At 39.0% G+C, this 19973-nt stretch overlaps 1 protein-coding gene and 1 pseudogene across 1 annotated transcript; one reads left to right on the top strand and one right to left on the bottom strand.

Annotated features, from left to right (window-relative positions):
* Nucleotides 1–809: 809 nt before the first annotated feature.
* Nucleotides 810–4988, bottom strand: AARD (alanine and arginine rich domain containing protein). The gene is made up of 2 exons (XM_069466062.1): nt 4668–4988; nt 810–953 (listed from the first exon to the last, which is right to left on the bottom strand). Exons 1-2 carry the CDS (start codon nt 4986–4988, stop codon nt 810–812), a joined length of 465 nt encoding a protein of 154 aa, XP_069322163.1.
* An 819-nt stretch (nt 4989–5807) lies between these two features.
* On the top strand, nt 5808–5923 carry LOC138382065 (U6 spliceosomal RNA; annotated as a pseudogene).
* Nucleotides 5924–19973: the final 14050 nt, after the last annotated feature.

Here is a 19973-nt window from a genome sequence, read left to right on the forward strand (position 1 = left end):
ATTTAGGCACAAGGAGATTTTATGAGAAGGACACCAGACTATTTCATGAATATAAACAACAGCAAGGACTGAGGTTTTATACAGCTTGTCCCCCAGGGACAAGGAACAGCAGCTCCCTCCCTTCTCTTTTGTGCATTCAGTGGTTTAGTTTCCATCTGCTTTACTAAGAGCTTGGGCTTTCTCACATGGTGGACACCAGCAGCTTCCAAGCCACTTGTTCCACAGCTTCTACCAGCAGGAAATAGTCATCTAATCCCTTAGGGCCAGTTCAAAAAGTCCTGAGGACAAATCGACCTGCTGCCTTGACCTGCATGACTACATTTGGGAAGGTGGGGCACCCTTAATGGCAGACCACCTAAAGGGCATGGTTAGAATCCAAGCAGAAGTAAGTCTCCCAAAAAGGAGGGGTGCGGAGATACTGAACAGGCTACTGGACAGACAAACCAAGGATAAATAATCAAGTAAAACAAAAATAAGCACAGATTCTGCAAGTTCAAGCGGCGCCAGTAAGATAAGGTGACTCAAGATGGAATACTGGAAGGTGGCATTAAGGCACCCTTTGATACTTTTTTTTTTTTACTTTTATGTTCCAGTCAAAGCAATGAATAAATAACTTTAAAACTTGATAACACACCATTTTCTCGCTCCCCTCTCTCAGGTGTTTTTCATTACGTCCCCTTGGCAACTCTAAGATTTTAGTCTACAAATTGCCCCTCAGAGCTTATGTAAAGCGTCCATAATGTTATTGTCAGGATTGTTTCAGAGTTGTCTGTTATTTTTAGAATTCAGGTCTTCAAGTATGCATTTCCTTATTCTGGATTCGTGGCATTATCTTTCGGGCTTTGAGATTCTGATGCGATTTCCAGTTCATACTCCCTTTTCAATTGCTGCACTTTCATGTTTAGGTCCAGTAAAGTTCTAGCCAGCTGGTGGTTTTGGAAATGCATTTCCAGCTAAAACGTATAAAAAAGAAAAAAAGGAATTTTGTTAGCCTGAGATACAGATCAAATGAAACCACTCTCTGCACAGAAGAAATAAGGAGTTTGTAGGAAAGGAAAATAAGATATCAAGAAAGATGTATTTCTCATCTTATTCTGCAGTTCTGACCGTTTGGCCTGGCTATAAAACTGACTTTCTACGTGACAAGGTAAAATCCAGATATACAAATAGCTTTTGAAATGGCCTTGAAATGAAAACAAAACTAGCTGATGCACAAAGTTGTCCGTATGAAAAATAGTTACGCACTGAAGGCTGTTTTCAAGCAATGGCATGTGACCCACGACGAAATCATTTATCTTTATGAGTTTTCTGAGCCACAGGATAACTGCCTACAGCCACCTGAGTATTCAAGATCTCTGCCCATTTACTTGATTACTTGTCATTTCAAGTTTTCAGGATGTTAAATGGTCTCCCTGCCAAGCAAAAACATTTAACGGCACCTTAGAGGCACATGTACAGTCATGTATACTTATATAATCTAACACTTTTCACTCTGGAGTGAAATCTGTTGTATAGCAAGGCTGATTTATACCCTCCTTCAATGGGAGGGTATGAAAGTTTATGAAAGCCCTCATGTGTTTAAAAAAAAAAAAAATAGACCTCTAGGGCATGTTACCTAGTGGCAGGCCAACAAAGCTTACTCCAATATAATCTTTGTATTATAGCTGATTATTAAAACTGATCAACTACTTGTAAATTTCTTTAATTAGGATCTTGTTGAATGCAGTTCATGAGGAATTTGCATTCTCTGCTTAAAACCTTTCATCAACTTGTCAATAGAAACCACCCCAGGATGAACCAGGGAAGTATGTTGGTAAAAAACAAATATTGGTGGTCACCTCCTAATCTGAAAAATAAATCTTTTGGATAAAATTATCCTTCAGTTTTCATCTGAGACATTTTTTTTTTCTTCATTCTTCAGCACCTGGAACCATTTCTCTGACATCAAGAATTAGCAAAGAATAAAATAAATGAACATACAGCAAACAAACAGTAACAGCACCCACACAACCACCACCACAAAAAGCCCATACACTTTGCCTACAGGAAGCTTCAGTTGCCTAGTGTGGCCCAGATGCTCTATAATCCAGCCCTACTTTTCCAGTCTCACCTCCTGGCCCTCTTCCGCATGTCAGTTCCCACTGCAGCTGGCCAGAAACCTTGCCAGTCCTGGAATAAGTGCTGAGCCACATTTCTTTCTGATCCCTCTGTTTAAGGTGCCCTTTGTCACCTCTCTTTCTGCTGAACCCAGTCAAATGCCAACTAATCTGAGAAGCTTCCTTGATTGCATGGACAGACATAATTATCTCTTATCAATGTTTCCATGGCATTCTGTACATATGCCTCTCACAACACTCAGACTAGACTAGACTGATGATTTTTGAGGGCAGAGTGTGTATCTTATTCATAATCCCATCCCCAACTATGAGTGCACTGCCTGGGCACACAACCTGGTACGGGCCATGTGTTTTTGTTAAAAGACTGAGTGAATAAATGAATGAACTGATGAACATCCATCCTGCATTTTTAGGCCAAGAATCAGAGAGCAAAAGTATTGATAATGGTTTACCATCTAAGTAAGTATGTGTAATTTACATTTATTTAGGAAATTCAAATACGAATATGGTTCTTTAACTTTTCTTTCATCATGGATCCCTCTGAGAATATGATGAAAGCTATGAACCTCTGAGGAAAATCTACACTTTACGCACATAGAAAATTTTTCATGAAATTTTAGATATATAGAAACCATGAAACCCATTCACAGACCCTAGAAACCAATGCATCTTACTAAGAAGATCAAGTCAAATAACAGAAAATAGTATAAGTAACAACAGAACTCTAAATTAATTGAACTTGTTCATCATCATTCCTTACACAAATAACATCCTAATACATGACATACGCACTTATGTGTATGGATGTATGCCAATTCCTATAAAAGTCTGGTTAATATCCCATAATCAAAAACTACTTCTTGTAGTGGTGATGATATTAGGCTGAAGTATCCACATTCTTCTGCCTCTTCCTCATGACCAGTCACACATATTGGTGACAAGATTTGTCAAGATGTTTAAGATGTTGACCATGGTCTGTAACCCAAAAGACAGCATCTGTGTATGTATAAATTCTCTGGTTCCTTTCCAGAAAAACTCTTGATTTTTGACATGTATATATTTGTTCTTTTCTGGTACAGCCTCCAGGATCTATTTTACAATCATTATCATAATAACAAGAGCCATTAAATAGTGTCTGTGATCTAAGTACTTCATATAATATTATCTCATATAAGCTTTACAGCAAGGCTATGCTATTGTAATCTCCATTTTACAGATGAGTAAACTCAAACTGGCTAATAAACATTCCCAAAGTTGTAGGACCAGCAAGTGTTAGCAGAGCCTGTAAATGGTAATGCTACGATTTGAACCCTCATCTGTTTAGAATTTTATTCCCTACCTTCTGCCACCCTCAATAAATTACTTGTCAAAAATTCCTATTTGGTGGAGCAACTTGTTAAGGTTGAAAAGTGTCTCAGCGTTTATTCAGTATAATCTCTTCACCTAATTTAAATGGGAGTCAAGTGAGGCTCAGGAAGAAGTACTGACGTATCCCAGGTCAGCAGCACGGAGAGCCAGGTCTCAGCCTTCCGGTTTGGCATCGTGGCCCATAGCACAGGCCTCCAGGTGTCTATGCAGGTGAGTGCACTACCCTGCTGCTTAGACTCACTGCTTAGAGTCAGGATGAAAACCAGGTGTTTCTTCAATGTGGTTGCATCATTAATGCATCCCTTGTCAGATTCAGATTGTTAACACCGGTAAAATTAGATTTACTACCATATTGTCCTTCCTAAACTCAGAAAGTAAGGTTCTTAGACAATTTACTAACAGTTGGATCAGTTCTAAAGTTGTGGTTAATTTTATTAATGTTCAGTGCAAAAGAGGAGATTTTTCCAAGTGTCCACTGCACACATTCATAGGCAGCACCATTTTAGAGTCTTAGTTGCTCCTATTCATTTTGTCTTTTTTATGTCTAATTTGGAATTTTTTTAATTAAAAAAACAGTCATCTGCAATATTTACCCACAATTCCTCCTATTTAACGTCCGGACCTAACCTGTCAATGTTCAAACGCTACAATTTAACAAAACCCCTTATTATTTCCAGTTGTCTGAATTCTTACCAAGGGAAAAGATAAGAGGAAAACCTGCGGGATATAAGGAAAGGGTTGCTGATGGACTCGCTACATCAGTTCCTAAAGGGAGTTTATTTCATTGAAATTTTCTCCTCCATGCTCCATACATACTCATAGCAAAAGTTCCCTATAGGGAACTTTCTATCAGGTAGCAAACTATAGGAACAGGTTGGGAAAGGGACGACTTGGGTGTATCACTGGTAAACTAAGCCCTGATGGGTCCCCTTCCCTCCCTGACTTTGCTGGGTAGGTGCGGGCGTCAATACAGTGTCCGGACACGAGCTGCCTCCCGCACCGTCCCACCCTCTCCGCAAAGATCAGTGGCCAGTGGCCAGCTCTCCCTCCCTGGGAACAGCTCCCGTTGGCCTCCCCAAGTCAGTCTTCGGGTGGGTTACGCGACCAGAGGCTGTGGAGCCCAAGGAGAGGACCAACGGGGGAGGAGGACCCCACAGCCGGCCGCCCAGCCCGCGCTCTCACCAGCTCCGCGCGCAGACGGGCCAGGGCAGCCTCGACGCGCGCCCGGCTCTGCTCCTCCCGCGCCGCCGCCGCCTCCTCCCGCGCACGCCTCGAGCCCCAGTGCTGCAGCGCCGGCTGGAAGGCGCGCGCCAGCCGCCGTCTGATGTCCTCCAGCCGCGGGCCCGCGGCGGGGGCCTTCTCCTGGACATCGGTGCTCTTGGCGTCCCCGGGGAAGCTGCGCGCGGGAGGCGGGGGTGGAAGCCAAAGCCCTGCTCTGCCTGGGACTCCAGGGCGCCCCCAGGAAATTGTCTCTCTGCAGCGGTCGGAGTCTCCGGGGCCCATCGCGGAGACCCCTGGTCCCTCCTCCAGCGCTCCTGCTAAAGATTTGTTTCCAAGTTTGAGAATTAGGCGGGTCAAGGCGGGGGCGGGGGTAATTAACCAAGCCCGCAGGACGTCTGCCTAGTGGGATGCAGGCACTGCTCAGCCACTCAGAGATCCTCCTATGTTCCCAGCCCCATCTCTGTCCTCTCTACTCTCCAACAAAGGGAGGCGGTGGTTCCCATAATTCCGAGTAGAGGTGACAACTGGGTCATTTTTTTCTTGATCCTTGGAGTGAAAGTGAGAGTCTTTCTAAGAAGACTTGGGGATTTGAGCAGTCAGCCCACGAAGGTGGAAGTCGAGGTACAGGAGGAAGGTTTTGGACCAAAGGTGGAATATTTTGACACAGTTGCTTTTATTATTTAATACTTCATTCCTTTAAAACAATTTCTTTTCTGACTGTAGTATCTGCCAGGCACTTTGTCAAGTTTTGAGAATGTAAAGACTGATTACACCTCTCATCTTTCCCCAGCTATTGCCTACAGTCAATGGGGAGTAGCTTGGTTCTGTGTGGCCAGTTAAAATGGTCTTTCTCCAAGTCCAATAACGCATGCCCGGGATTCTGAATCTCGATGCTCCTTTCTATGCTTGACTCCTTTCTCCTATGTCCACGTTTATGAGGTGTTAAAATGAAAATTTATCTTACCCCAAAGTATCTTATTTTATAATTCTCAATTCAGTGGAATCATGTATCAATATCATGTGCATGTCCTTTATCAATGAACATATTCTACTGGCTCTTTTTGATCTAGTAGACAATTTCTAAAAAGAAGTGAATAATTGGTGCTCACTTCAGCAGGACATATACTAAAATTGGAACGATACAGAGAAGATTAGCATGGCCCCGGAGCAAGGATGACATACAAATTCGTGAAGCGTTCCATAAAAAAAAAATTTTTTTTAAAAAGAAGTGAATAATTGAAACTTTTGCATGATCATAGAATGCAATTACAAAAAAAAAAGAAAGAAAGAAAAAGAAAACAGTGGCAGAGATGTTCCTACAGTACTCTCACCTCAGAGTTATTCATTCATTTAAAAAGTTACAAGTCATGTGCAATGTTTCATGGTCCATGGTAGGTATGGAAAGCAATAAGAGCTCATTTTTATTAGTACATACTATGTGCCAGGCAGTTTTCATGTCTTTAATCTTCGCAACAACCCTGTAAGGTAGGTACTATTAGTTTTGTATTTTACAGATGGGGAAAGTAAGGCAAGAGGTTAAGATGTATGCCAAAGGGCACAAAGCTGGTAAGTGGTCCACTGGGGATTTGCACCTAAGAAGTCTGGCTTGTTCTCCAAACCACTTGGATACACCCTGGATATTCACCACCTCCCAAAGAGGAAGAGAATTGCTTGATTTACATGTTGTTTTAGTGAATGAGTGACTGTTCAAACTCAGCATGCTCATAAAATTCAGGTATACTGAAATGGTGTAAAGTTTGATTGGATGAGGAGGAATACAGATATCAGGCCTCTGCAAATAATATGCCAAATGCATTGCAACGCATTGCAATAGTTTACAACCTAAGCACAGGAAAATACCTATCATGGTATATTGCTTCATAAAGATTTCCTAGAAACATTTGAAGATGTGTTCTATTGGCAGAAATTATAAAAATCCATATGGTCTACCATGAACCAACGGCATATAAATTTAGGATTTTTTGTTTGTTTTTCAGTGGTAGGTTGATGGGGCTTGAAAACGAGCACTAGGCAATGTACAACATAAATGTTTAAAATGAATTTTCTGCCATGATTTTTGACTTCCATTTCCAGATCATTTACTTCAACAAGTATTTCAGTTAAGTTCAATTTAATTCAACAGTGAATAGTGCAGTATTATACAAGGTGTTCAGGCTTACGATGATAAACCAAAGAGAAAAAATGGTGTTTTTAAAATGGAATGGTTTTTCCACAAATTAGTAATTTTCTTCCATAGATTGACTTTTTAGCTGTGGTGCGCTTTGAATTTTATGATATTTTTTTTTTTCTTTCACACAGGCAAAGTGGATTGAAAAGTTGGTTAGCTGGGGTGAATATAACATTCATAGACATTTGAGTTAGGAAATGCATTAGTTATTCATTGCTGCATAACAAATTACTTCAGAGTTCAATGGTTTAAAAAAATTATTATCTTTCACAGTTTCTGTGGGAAGGGATTTGGGAATAGCTTAGGTTATGGTCTATCAGCCTTCTGAAGCTGGATGTGATTGGCGCTGGAAGATCTGCTTGCAGGGTGAATCACCCACATAGCTGGCAATTGGTGGGGCTACTTGGTGCAAGGCCTCAGTTCCTCTCTATGTGGACGCTTTCCTAGTACTGCTTGAGTGCCTTTATAATAAAGGGGCTGGCCTCTCTCAGAACAAAGGAGAGAAATAAAGAGAGAGCCAGAGAGAAGCTCTTTATTTGTGCTTTGAGCTACGTTTTTATTAACTGCTTTGAAAGTCACATATCACCACTTTCACCACTTTCTGTTCCATTACCATCAAGTCCCTAAATCAGAACCCTACTCAAGGGGAGAAAAATTTGGCTCTACTTTTTGAAGTAAGGAATATTATAGAATTTACAAATATATTTTAAAACAACTGTGGGAAGAAAAAATATACATTACATATGTGTAAACAATAACTTAAATGACTGCTGACTTCCTATCAGAAATAATAAAGGAAAGAAGACATTGAGATATTTTTTAAATGTACAGAAAAATAAATTAACACAGAGTTCTATGTCCGGCAAAACTATCTTTCAAAAAATCGAAGCCAAAAAAATGTTTTCAAAAAAAAGAAAATTGGGAGACTTTGTCACAAACAGACTTAAACTATAAGAAATGCTAAAGAAAATTTCTCAGCTGAACTAAAATAATAGCAGAGAGAAACACACATCCTTAGGAAAGAATGAGGAATATAAGAAATGGTAAGTTTCTAGGTATATATAAATGACGTTGATTCTTATTAAATTTTTAGAAACATATGATGCTGGTGGCATCACATTACCTGACTTCAAAATCTATTACAGATCTATAGTAATCAAAACAGCATGGTACTTGCACAAAAACAGACACATTGACCAATGAAATAAGATAGAGAGCCCAGAAATAAACCCGTGCATTTAAATTCAATTGATTTTTAGCAAAGGTGCCAAGAACACACAATGGAAAAAGGAAAGTATCTTCAATAACTGGTTCTGGGAAGACCAAATACTAACAAGCAGAAGAATGAAATTAAACCCTTATCTCACACCATACACAAATCAACTCAAAATGGATTAAAGACTTAAACATAGGATCTGAACCTGTAAAATTGCCAGAAGAAAATAGTTGAAATGCTCCATGACATTGGTCTGGGCAAAGATTTCTTATATAACCCCAAAAACACAGGCTTAAAAACTAAAATAAACAAATAGGATTGGATCAAACTAAAAAGCTTCTGTGCAGCAAAGTAAGCAATAGACAACCCATGAATTGTGAGAAAATATTAGCCAACTATAGTTCTGACAAGGACACTCCAACTAAAAGGCAGAGATGTTAAACTAGATTAAACAAAAGCAAAAAAAAAATACATTCTTTTAAAAAGAGATGTACTTTAAATACAAAGATATGACTTCTGTGTTTTATAAAGATGGACTTACAGGAGCAAAATTTATCCCTCCAACTGAAACAACCAAGAAACACAAGACACTGGACATCAGGCAGTGAAGGACAGTGACCCCTGAAAGAATGTTCCCCCAACATCCTTCTCAGTCTTGTTTACTGACTTCTCTCATCCTTAAGACTTGTGTATTTGGAATGCTCCAGCCTCTGTCCTTGGACCTCTTCTTTTCTCTGTCTCTCTTCACTAAAAGGTGATATCATCTTGTTCCATCACTTTTATTATCATCTATGTGCTATGCTGACATCTCAGAATTTTATCTTTTTGTCTGACCTCTCTTCAACTCCATAGATTTGTATTTCAACCTACTATATCTCGTTCTGAAGTCTTGATTCCCCACTTCCCTTAATCTATTCCTTTTATAGTTTCTCCTCCTATTCAGTAAATGGCCATTCTGTCAGTTACTTAGGACATAAACATTGGAGTCCCCTGCAACTTGCTTCTTCCTCTTTCACTCTACAAGAAATTTATTAGCATATTCTGTAGACCCTACCTTATAGCATATCCAGAATGAAAGAACATCTGATTCCTACCATCATAAACTAACCTCCCATTCCTTCTCACCAACACTATTACCATGGCCTCCTAACAGGTCTTCCTAATCCACAATTGCCCTGTTTTTCTTTTCTACCTTATTCTCCTTGTAGTAGCTTATGTCACTTTTTTATTAAAAAGCTTCCAGTGTGTTCTCGTCTTACTCAGAATAACATGCAATGCTCTGCCTTACCCTACAGGGCCCTTCCTGATTTGCCCTATATGGTATTCCCTCCATTTCTCTGATCTCATCTTCTACTTCTCTCTCTCTTTCTCACTCCACCCTAGCCATCCTGGTCTCTTTTCTGTCCTGGTCTCAGAGCCTTTGCCTTTGTCATTCCCTTTGCAAAAGAATTCTATTTTCCCAAATGTGGCATGACTAGTTCCCTTAATTGAGTTCAGCTCTCTGCTCAAATGTTACATTATAAAAGAGGCCTTTCTTGATCTAAAGTAGCATACACACATCCCCCATCCTTCTCACTCTCTGTCTCTTTACCTTGCTTTTTATTTCTTAACGCTTAGCCAATGGTCATATTACATATTTGCCTGTTTTCTCATCCATTGTCTGTTTTCCCCTTATTGAATATAATGTCCATGAGAACAGATACTTTTTTTGGTTAACTGCTGTATTCCCAATGCCTAGAATGGTGTCTGGCACTTGGTAGGCACTACATAACATTTTGATAAATGAACAAAAGAAAGAGAAGGAAAGAAAGAGCAAGCAGTAGGACAAGAGGAAAGAAGAAAGGGAGACAGATAAGGAAGGAGAAGCTGAATAATCAGACAGGCAGCTGAAACAAACATTGAGTATCATTTAAGTTAATGCAGTTCTCTAGAGTGTCTCCAAAATGATACGTTGGGCCTGCTTGAAAAGAACACAGTATCTTCTAATGAAATAAATAAGTAACTCCTGTCCTTGCAGTGTATTCCTTCAGTGTACTTATGTAAAGCAGATTATATGATTCAACAGCAGGTCATGTCATCAACCTCAAGTCCAAAAAGCTGACAGTTCCTGAACCCAGCAGTCTCAGCTGGCTTTTTGAAACCATGCAATATGTGGAATCATGTGGGCTGTGTGTCCATCTCTCCTGGTAGCTTCTTACGGATAGTGTCTGGGTCTTAATCACCTTTTCATCATCTCCGGAAACCAGCACAATGATGGCACAGAACAAACACTTAACAAATATTGGTTATTAACTAACAAGTTGATTAATACATGAGAGGAGAAGATAATTAACCATCACAGAGAAACTCTGAAGCACCAAACAGAGATGGACATGTGAATTTTCATACGGTATTAAAAAAAGATGGATATGGATTTGGATATGGGTATGAATTGGATATGAAAATATTTTATATAATGATATAGATATAGATTGTATATGTATGTGGAAATGGATATGGACAGATATATAAGTAGTGCAGATGCTGATATATTAATAAATATAGGTATACAGAGCATATATACAGATAGAAATAAGTACATAATTTAATCCTCACAGAAATCCTGTAAATTAGGTTTTTGGGGGTTTTTTAAATTTTTTTTTCTGATGGGAACCTGAAGTTCAAGAAGGTCAGAGACTTGTCCAAAGTCCTATAACAAACAAGGAAATGGCAGAGGTAGGATTTAATTCTTGATGTATTTGGCTCCAAGGGTTATGCTATTTCACCTATGCTATACTAGGCAACAAAACTTAGAATGGTCTTTCTTCCAGCCTCCTAGGCCAATCCTTCTCTAGCCCATGTGCCATCCTTTTTCTGCCCTTGCATTTAGTAAGGCCACCTCCTCTCAGTTCTTTTGAGCACCAAAAGTTCACTTCTATCTTTTTTCTCACCTGTTCACCTTTCCCTGGGAAACCGAGAGCCCAATTTTTTTATATGTTCTTTAGAGGTGCCTCCAGGCCTTAGATCTAATTCCACTTCTTTGCTTCCTCTTCAGCCATCCATTCTAAATTATTATTCTTTTAAGCAATGGGCTCTGTGTGTTCCCACTGCAAACAGAATGTCCCTGAATGCTCTGCACAAAAGGAAACATAACTTCTGTAGACTTCAGGGAAAGTAGATTATCCTTATAAATCTTAAAATAAGTGTTTGTAATTTTTTTAGTGAAAGTGTGTGATTTGAGTCATTCACGTGGCTGTGGGGAACACAGTGCTTGCATTTTTTTGGTTAACTAGTAGTAGTTGGCAAAAGTTACTCTTTGGTTGTAGAATAACCAAAATGTAGTCATTGTCTTCCTAACTTAATTTGCCAGAATTCTGGGGTCAAAAGCTGGTTTCACATCCCAGCTTTCCCCCTCAGTGGCTATGTGATTTTGTGTAAGCTCTTTGGGTAAATTTGATCACAAGTAAAATGAGAATAATCTTTTCCTTCTCACCTGCTTGCTGGGTAGATTAACTAAAGTACCCAGAGTGCACTGAGACAAGTTCCTAATAATTCATAGATATTATTCCTGTTTGTTACCCAAGGGATGTGAGTGAGGTTCTTGCCGTAGAGACATGTTACTGAACATTGCATCAATGAACACCATAGTGCCATGTATCTAAAACATACAGGAGAATTGGTATTAGAATTACAAAGGAAACTGAGTCAGGTCTGAACTACAAAAGCGATACCAAGCTGACCAGAATCCCTTCCAGTGTGTTGGATGACCATTTTAGACTGTCACTGACTATAGGGAACCAGTGTAACCATTTCAATCTCATCCTCTAAGTGTGTATGGTGCATTGTATTATTGTTCAAAATATTCTTCGCCTCTCCTGGTGGGAAGATTATATTTCTCCAATCTATTGACCTCAGGCTTGGCCATGGACTTGCTTAAGCCAATGAACTGTGAGTAAAAGAGACATGTGCCATTTGCCAGCAAAAACTGTAGGCGCTATCACACAATCCACATCCTCACTTTTTCAGCAGAGCCCAGGGGCAGGCAGCTCCTACACCTTGGATCCTGGAATGAAGAGATTGTGGAGCAGAGAGAACGCTGGCCTGTCACAGATGTGTAGTTGGAGGAAGAAATAAATGTGTATAGTAAACCACAGAGATTAGTTTGCTTTTTTGAAAACCCTGATATCTGATTCTCTTTTTGATCTATCTCCTTTCCCCAAAAGTAGAGTGCAGAAGTAAACATCCAGAGGCCTGAGTGTTCTGGTAAATTGAAGTTTCATTGAATCATTTCTGTGAAGAAATATACAGAAGCATATTTGCCACAGACAAGAAAAAGTCTAGTTGTTGGAAGATACAAAAAAGTTCTAATAAATATCCAAATACATTGGCTTTTTTATGAAATGAATTATAAAAGTCAGGTATGAAATACGGATAATAGTAACTATTTTTTATTTACAGAGAATATATAAAAACTCATATACAGAGTATTGTATAATCTTACACTGTCACTTACAGTCTGAGAAGATCAACACAGCTCTGTTTCCTTACCAAATATAAAAAGGGCTATGTGTTTTTTAATACAGTTTTGACTGTTTATCTTGTCTTTATGCTCTGTATCTTGAAGACATTTCAATTACAGTTTGCTTCTAAGATTCAGTTAAACCTGACAACTCAAAAATACAGAAACTAGAAAACTTATGGCACTTTTCTACAAGGCCTTTTGTGTACTGTGGTATTAAAGAGTGTTGAGAAATAAAATTAGTGTCAAATTTGTCTAAACAGCAACTCTGATATGCACTCTAATAAACGTATTTATATTTCGACATACAGTACACAAGAAACGATTTTCTTTGGCAATTTCAATTCTAAGAAAAATCTACATGCTCCAAAAGCAGTATCTGCTTGAGAACATTATTATCTTATTTTAAGATTAAACTTTCTTTTCAGTAAAATTGAAATATTATCCATAGTCAATCAGCATATATTTGTTGAACTGTACTTAGAGCAATGCACTGTTCAAAGAACACCCAGGCAGAGAAGTATGTCAACAAATGCATTCCCTTTGTGACTGATGACACAGATTTAAATTGAAAAGGTGGTAATTGCCAAAAATGTTTTTAGTATTTGTAGTAGACAGCCTCTAAAATGGTCCCCAATGACCCCTGCCTGGACCTGGTGACTCACTAACAGATGGACAGAGCAAAACCCATGGGATGGGTTATCTTCTGAGATTAATTGACAAAAGATTGTGAGTTTCATCTTGCTCACTCTCTCTTGCTTTCTTGCTTGCTTGTTCTGAGGGAAGCCAGCTGCTGTGCTGTGAGCTGCCCTGGGGAGAGGCCCAGGTAGCAGAAGGGGTGCCCCAGAGAGCAGCTGGTAAGGACCTGAAACTCTCAGTCCAGTAGCACACAAGGAATTGGATCCTGGCACAACCACACGAGTGGGCTCCTCCAGCCGAGCCTTTGATGATACCATAGCCCCATCCTACACTTGATTGCATCCTCACGAGAAACCATGAGGCAGAGGGCCCAGCCAAGCTGCACCAAGATTCTTGAACACAGAAAACTTTGAGATAATCAATGCTTGTTATTTAAAGCTTCTAAGTTTGGGGATAATTTGCTACCATGCAATAAGTAAATAATATAGTATATTTAAGTATTGAAAATATTTCTGTCTTTTCTCATGTTAAGTCAACAAATACCTCTTTAAGTTCTACTATGTGCCAAGACTACAAAGGGAATATAAAAATATATGGACCTAGTCCCTGCCCTCAAGGATTTCACAGTCTAGTGAGAGAGGCAGATATGTTGATAGCTCACAATATTACATCCTGTATTCTACAACCTGAGTTTGAAAACCCCATTTGGAGATGTCCTGTTATACCATCTTCTTTGTTACACCATGCAGTACTGGCCATTCCTCCACATTCATTGTGGACTTTGGCTATTGTCCCATTGATCTCTTTCTGTTCATCTCCAGTGTTCTCAAGTGATTGCAAATTCCATTTCATAATTCATTCAAGAATCCATCCTCCTGGTCCAAATGGTAAACAACTTGAGGTTAAGAAATACCTTTGTCTTGTTCACACCAACACAAAACACATTCACTGGCACATCCTAGGTGATCATTAATTGCCTACTTAATTAAACTGAATGGAATCTTTGATTCCCTCTGCTTCCCTGACCTTATCTTTGGCATTTGTTTCACTTCAGCAACTTTGTCACATTAGCCACACCTGGAAATTTATTGTCACCCAGAATCATACCTTTAAAAGCCTGAATTCTGAAAAGCTACTCTCAGTCCATACCCTTCCTTCTATCTATAATTCATGCTCACCCCTCAATTAAAGAGAAATTTCTTTCTGAAGTATTCTCCTGCCTTCATATTTCTCCAGACTCCCCATGGTAAATTGTTTCATCTAACTTATATCAGCCCCACCTAGTGCTCTATCCACATGGTCTTCTGCCAACCCTACCCAGTTAATCTCAACCCTAATTTAACTTAAATAATTCATTGTCTTGACTCCTATTCCTGAGCAGTCAAGCACTGCTGTGCGCCCACCCAGTCAAGCACTGCTGTGCGCCCATGTTCATCACAAATATGTGACTCCCAACCTCAGCTGTCTTCTCAACATTGCTCAATGACCCTTTAACTCATTCCTCTTGACTACCTCACTCTGGTCACTACCAAACCTCTTTCTGTGTCTCTCTTCCCATCATACTACACAGAAACTAGGTTTTTTTTTTTTTTCACTGACATAATAGTTAACAACTGTAAACATACACAGCACTTTCTATATGGCAGCCACTGCTCCAAGTGCTTTACATTCAGTCCTCACACCAACCCTATGAGGTGAGTACCAAAATTAACAACATTTTACAGATGGAAAAACTAAGGCACAAAGAGTTTAAGTAATTTCCTGAAGGTCATAGACCTTAAGAAGTCATAGAGTGAGAAGCTATGCTCAGTCTGTGCTCTCCATTACTGGACTGCCCTGCCTCCTAATACAGACGATCAGGTGGAGGCACCCTCAATTTATCTTTCTTTTACCTATGAACATCAATATCTTAGCCTGTTATTCTATTTTTACCACCAAGCTCAAAGAGGAAAAAAAGGATAAGACTTAAAAGAGAATGGAGTACGCCCTCCTTTGAGCCAAGAGCAGAAGAAAAACGGATGACATTATAAATAATGAAAGGATGTAACATATGGAAGATAATTAATAAATCAACCAAAGAAAACAAGGATTACAGAAAAAAAATGAAGCAAATACCATGAAAAGAAACATGTTCATGAATATTCATTGCAGTTCCATTTGTTATAGTGAAAATTGTAAACAACCAAAATATCTAAATAAAGTGGTTGAGATTGCTAGATATTCACTCAACCTCCATTCTCTCCTTCTTCCTTACTAACAAAATCCTGATTGTTGGTGGTATCAATATAACACACTAAAATATTAAATTTCCCTTAACTCCTTACTGAAAGGGGTAACTATGTGTTAAGATATGATCAATGAGTTATAAACAGAATTGTTAAGTAGGACTTGTATAAAAGTTCTTTGAAAAATGGAGTAACTTCACTAGCATACAACTTTTGTTCCTTACCTTTCACCTCTTCCTCTTTAGAGGCTGGGAGACATTGATGGCAGGAGTCTTAGTCTTTAATCTGTGTACCTCTTTATCATTTCAATGTTTAACAACAAATGTATGCTGCATTACTTATGTTGCAAAACTAATGGGATGAAAAGACAGAGAGAGAAGTCGATCAGAACCCATTCTACCCCAACTACTCGGGATCTCTTTAGACAGGATTCCACTTCAGTGGCACACGAGGCAACCTGTGAAGAATGCTGTGCAGTGGTCTAAATACATCAGCGTGCTACATTAAAATATAGTTTGAAAGTTCAGATTCATTTGTTTTTACTTTCTATTCATTTCTCTTTGGGCTTTAGTTATGTATTATATGCAGACATAAATATAAATATTTATGTCACTCATTAACCTGCACTTTTTTTCTTGTTTCTTGGCTGGGTCCCACATTTACATCTTTTAAATCGGTGTGATCCAGAAACCTGGCAGCTATATGCTGCAAGACTGCCTTTCCATTGAATCACTCCTCTTTGGCACGGACACCAGTGGAAATAGAAGATATTCACCTGACTTGGAAAACAGCCAAACTGCCATGGGCTTGGTAGAAAATATACCTAAATGCATCCCTTGTCAAGTATTGGTAAATACAAGAAGCCATTTGAAACCTTCGATTACATTAATGCCAAGCATATAATGACTCCATTGTTTGACCAAAACACAAACACTCACAATATTTATATGATTTAGTTTTTTGAGGAAATACCAAACATATTCTATATTTCCACACAATAACATTTTCAAAACGATTTTTTACCATTTATCAAAAGGGGTTGGGGAACTCCAAGAGATGAGATTCTCTTCTTAAAACTCTAAATAGAGATGGAAATATACCTTCTTTCTTTTTTAACATACTGTGTAGAAGCCATCTGATTGAGAAGTAAAATCAAATTATACAGATCCTAAATATAAGATTTTAACCAAAAAAGTATTTTTTCTATCAATGTAACATTAAAAATTAAATTGAAATTAAATAAAATTAACATTAAATGTTAAAAATATAACATTAAATTTCTAGTGAGGAAAAACCAGTGACATTTATCTACAGCTTACCTAGCAATGTTCACAGATCAACAGATCCAAGTGGAGTTTACTGGGAACACATAGAGTTTATCCACTGGGCAGGAAAAGCCATTTCTCCTGCCAGAGATCCCTTTTACCTGACCTATATCAAGTTAACCAGAAAAGAATGAGAATTTCTAGAAGGATTCTATTACTCATTCTTTTATCTTCTTTCTATTGAATGGAGAAATGAAGGACATTGCTTCTTAAACTTTATTTATACACCAATATTCCTTCTTCTGGGATCCTTCTATAAAGAAGAGTTAATAGAGTCATAACAATACCGACAACCCCTGGAAGACACAGAATAGAAAAACACTTGGAAAATGATGATGCACATAAGAAAAAAAAAGAGCCAGATATTTTAAATGGACATGAAGATAAGAAGAAACAATTGGTATTTCAACTTATAGTTTGTTGTTTTAGGAAAAACACCAGGGCTATCGAACAGAGGATTCATTTCTGTGTAATATTGAAACAGCCTAGCATTTAAAATCATGTGCACCAATTCACACTGATGTACCTGAAAGTAAGGGGCAGAGCACCAGTATTCATTCAGTACTATTTTGGGAAGCTGGGAGTGGTGCCGGCACGTGCAGTCCTGGTTACTCAGGAGGCTGAGGCAGAAGGATTGCTTAAGCCCAGGAGTTCAAGGCTGAAGGGTGCTATCATAGTGTCTGTGAATAGCCACTGAACTCCAGCCTTGGCAACATAGGGAGACCTTATCTCTTACCAAAAAAAGTATTTTGGAGCACCGTTTATCTGCCAGGCACAGATAATGAACATTGTTTTTGTTACTGGTGCCTTTTTGCATTAATTTGATTGTCCTTATTAACCTTTCTTTCCTTCCATCCTTTCAAATCCACACTCAGTGAAGAACAAATGAGTTTCTCAGTCTTGAAAAATTACTGAAAATTAATATACATGGCTGAAACGATCCCACTAATAAGACAACAGCAATAACATCTCTCTTGTTTTAAATCGCTCTAATGATTAGATTCTACTCTAAAGTTTAAATATGGATCTAACTTATTGGTTGAATGATGGCTCTCTTGGGCTACAGATATAGTCACATTCTTTAAGACATGTAAGTGCTTAAGGGTGAACCTGAGATGATGAAAAGAGAGTAGTACCTGGAGTGGATTCTACTTGTTAGTTATTTCAGTTTTAGTGTAGCGTAAAATGATATAGACACCTGTTTTTCAAAGAAATCTTTTGTAAAATTACAGAAAAATCCTAAGTAAAAATAAGAAATTGTAAGGGCAAAGGGATCCCCTTCACCCTCTGAAGGTTTGCTGAGAATAAACTGGCAAAAGGCAGAGTAATGGGAGAAAAGACATACAAACTTATTAACAAGCGGGGGGGGGGGGGGGGGGGGGGCGGATCACAGAGTGATTACCCAATAACCCAGTGCCCTACAGAAGCTCATATACCCTTTTTCATCAGTGAGGGGGAAGATGGGGAATATAGACAACTCTTTTGAGGGGCAGCAAATCATTAGGGAGAATGAATGAACCCCAGAGGTGGGAGACAGAAACATTACAGAGGGTAAGAGTTGGAGCTATACAGGAACTAAAATCATCTTTTTATGCACATAAAGTCCCCCCAGGTAATGTCTTAGAGATGCCCTCAGAAGAAGAGACGAAAAGTCTGGGCATGGCAATCACTCCCAGCCTCTTCTCTTCTCTGGTGGGTGATCTTTCCTGATTATTTGATGAATCCCTAGGGAGGGGGGCTAAAACAGTTGCATTTTTTGGAAAGAAGCTTCCTTGGTCAGATAAAGAAATTCCTGAGAGTCCCTCCTGTGCTTGGAGAGGGGAAAAGACAAGGTTATCAGGACCTTGATTCTGAGGAACCTTCCGAGGCCTCTCAGCATGACAAAGTGCCAATCTTTGGAGCATCATTTTCTGAGCCCCAACAAAATCAAAATAAGAAAAAGGGATGGAAAAACTAAGAAAAAGCGGGGACTTCTGAGAAGTTATTCTTTGAAGGAGAAAGAAAAGAATTAATAATTTAAAAATATGCTGCTAGAAACACCATGTCTAGAAATTGCAAAATCAGTAACAGTGACCCATAGCTTTAATATTCCTGTAGAGGGAATCAGACGAGCAAAGTGAAGGGGGAAGAGTACTAGAAATCTACAGATATGGGCTCTTTACTCAGGTGGATTTTGACTCCATATGAGACACTTGTTCTCTCTTCCTTTCTCACTTATTTTCTACAAACTACGTTTTCCTGTATCCAGAACATTTCTCAGGCAATTTCACCCCCTACACCTTTGCACATGTGCTGTTCATATGTGTGGAATGCCCTTCCCACCTCCCACCTTCTCCAGCTCTTCTGATGGGTCTTCCCCAGATTCCCAAGGCAGAAATAGAGCCTCCCTCTTTTGCTGGTTCATGCTGCTGTATCCACAACTCAAACTCTTTCTCCTTTTTATGCTAGACTCTATTCCCTTTTTATTCTCTTTAATCTGTGAGTCTCTGATGCAGGCACCTTGTCTTTTTGTGGGGGAGGGCAGGGGGAATGTAGCCCACTGTTCCATAAACACTGTAGGAAGTATGGATGGATGGTAAATTAAACACTCCGCTCTATACTCCAACTCTGTAAGATTCAATGGATTTCAAATACCTAATAGAGAAAATTGTACATTTATGATTCTGGGAATAACACAACTTCTTTTTAATCATAGCATCACATGAGGCTAGCTCACTTTTGCAAGCAGTAATAAAGTTAACTGAGCAAAGTATGAAAGCAATAGACCTTTGCTTGCGACTTTCCAGTACCTGGGAGCCCCCTGCTGTACAGAAAAGTAAAAGACACTGCAACCTCTCCTCAGGCTGATAAGGCACTTTGAACACTTAATATGCAACCTTAAAAACTTACTTTTATCATTTCATATGCCAGATCATCCTTATCAGCCACTCCTACTAACCTCCTTCTGGCTTTTCTATTTTTCTTAATGGTACCACCATGATCCAAATTGTCTTGTATCAATGCCCTCTACTCCCACTCTTCCTGGTCCTTCCTCTTTTATTCAGCAGTATCACCATCATTTATTGAACTTTTACTATGTGCCAGGCACTGTGCTAGGCTCTTTAGATGCATTACACATGACTTAATCTCTGAATAACCCTATAAGTCAGACTACTATGTTTATTTCAGTGAGAAAA

This window comes from Eulemur rufifrons, chromosome 3, assembly GCF_041146395.1.
Source record: "Eulemur rufifrons isolate Redbay chromosome 3, OSU_ERuf_1, whole genome shotgun sequence".
Taxonomy (NCBI): domain Eukaryota; kingdom Metazoa; phylum Chordata; class Mammalia; order Primates; family Lemuridae; genus Eulemur; species Eulemur rufifrons.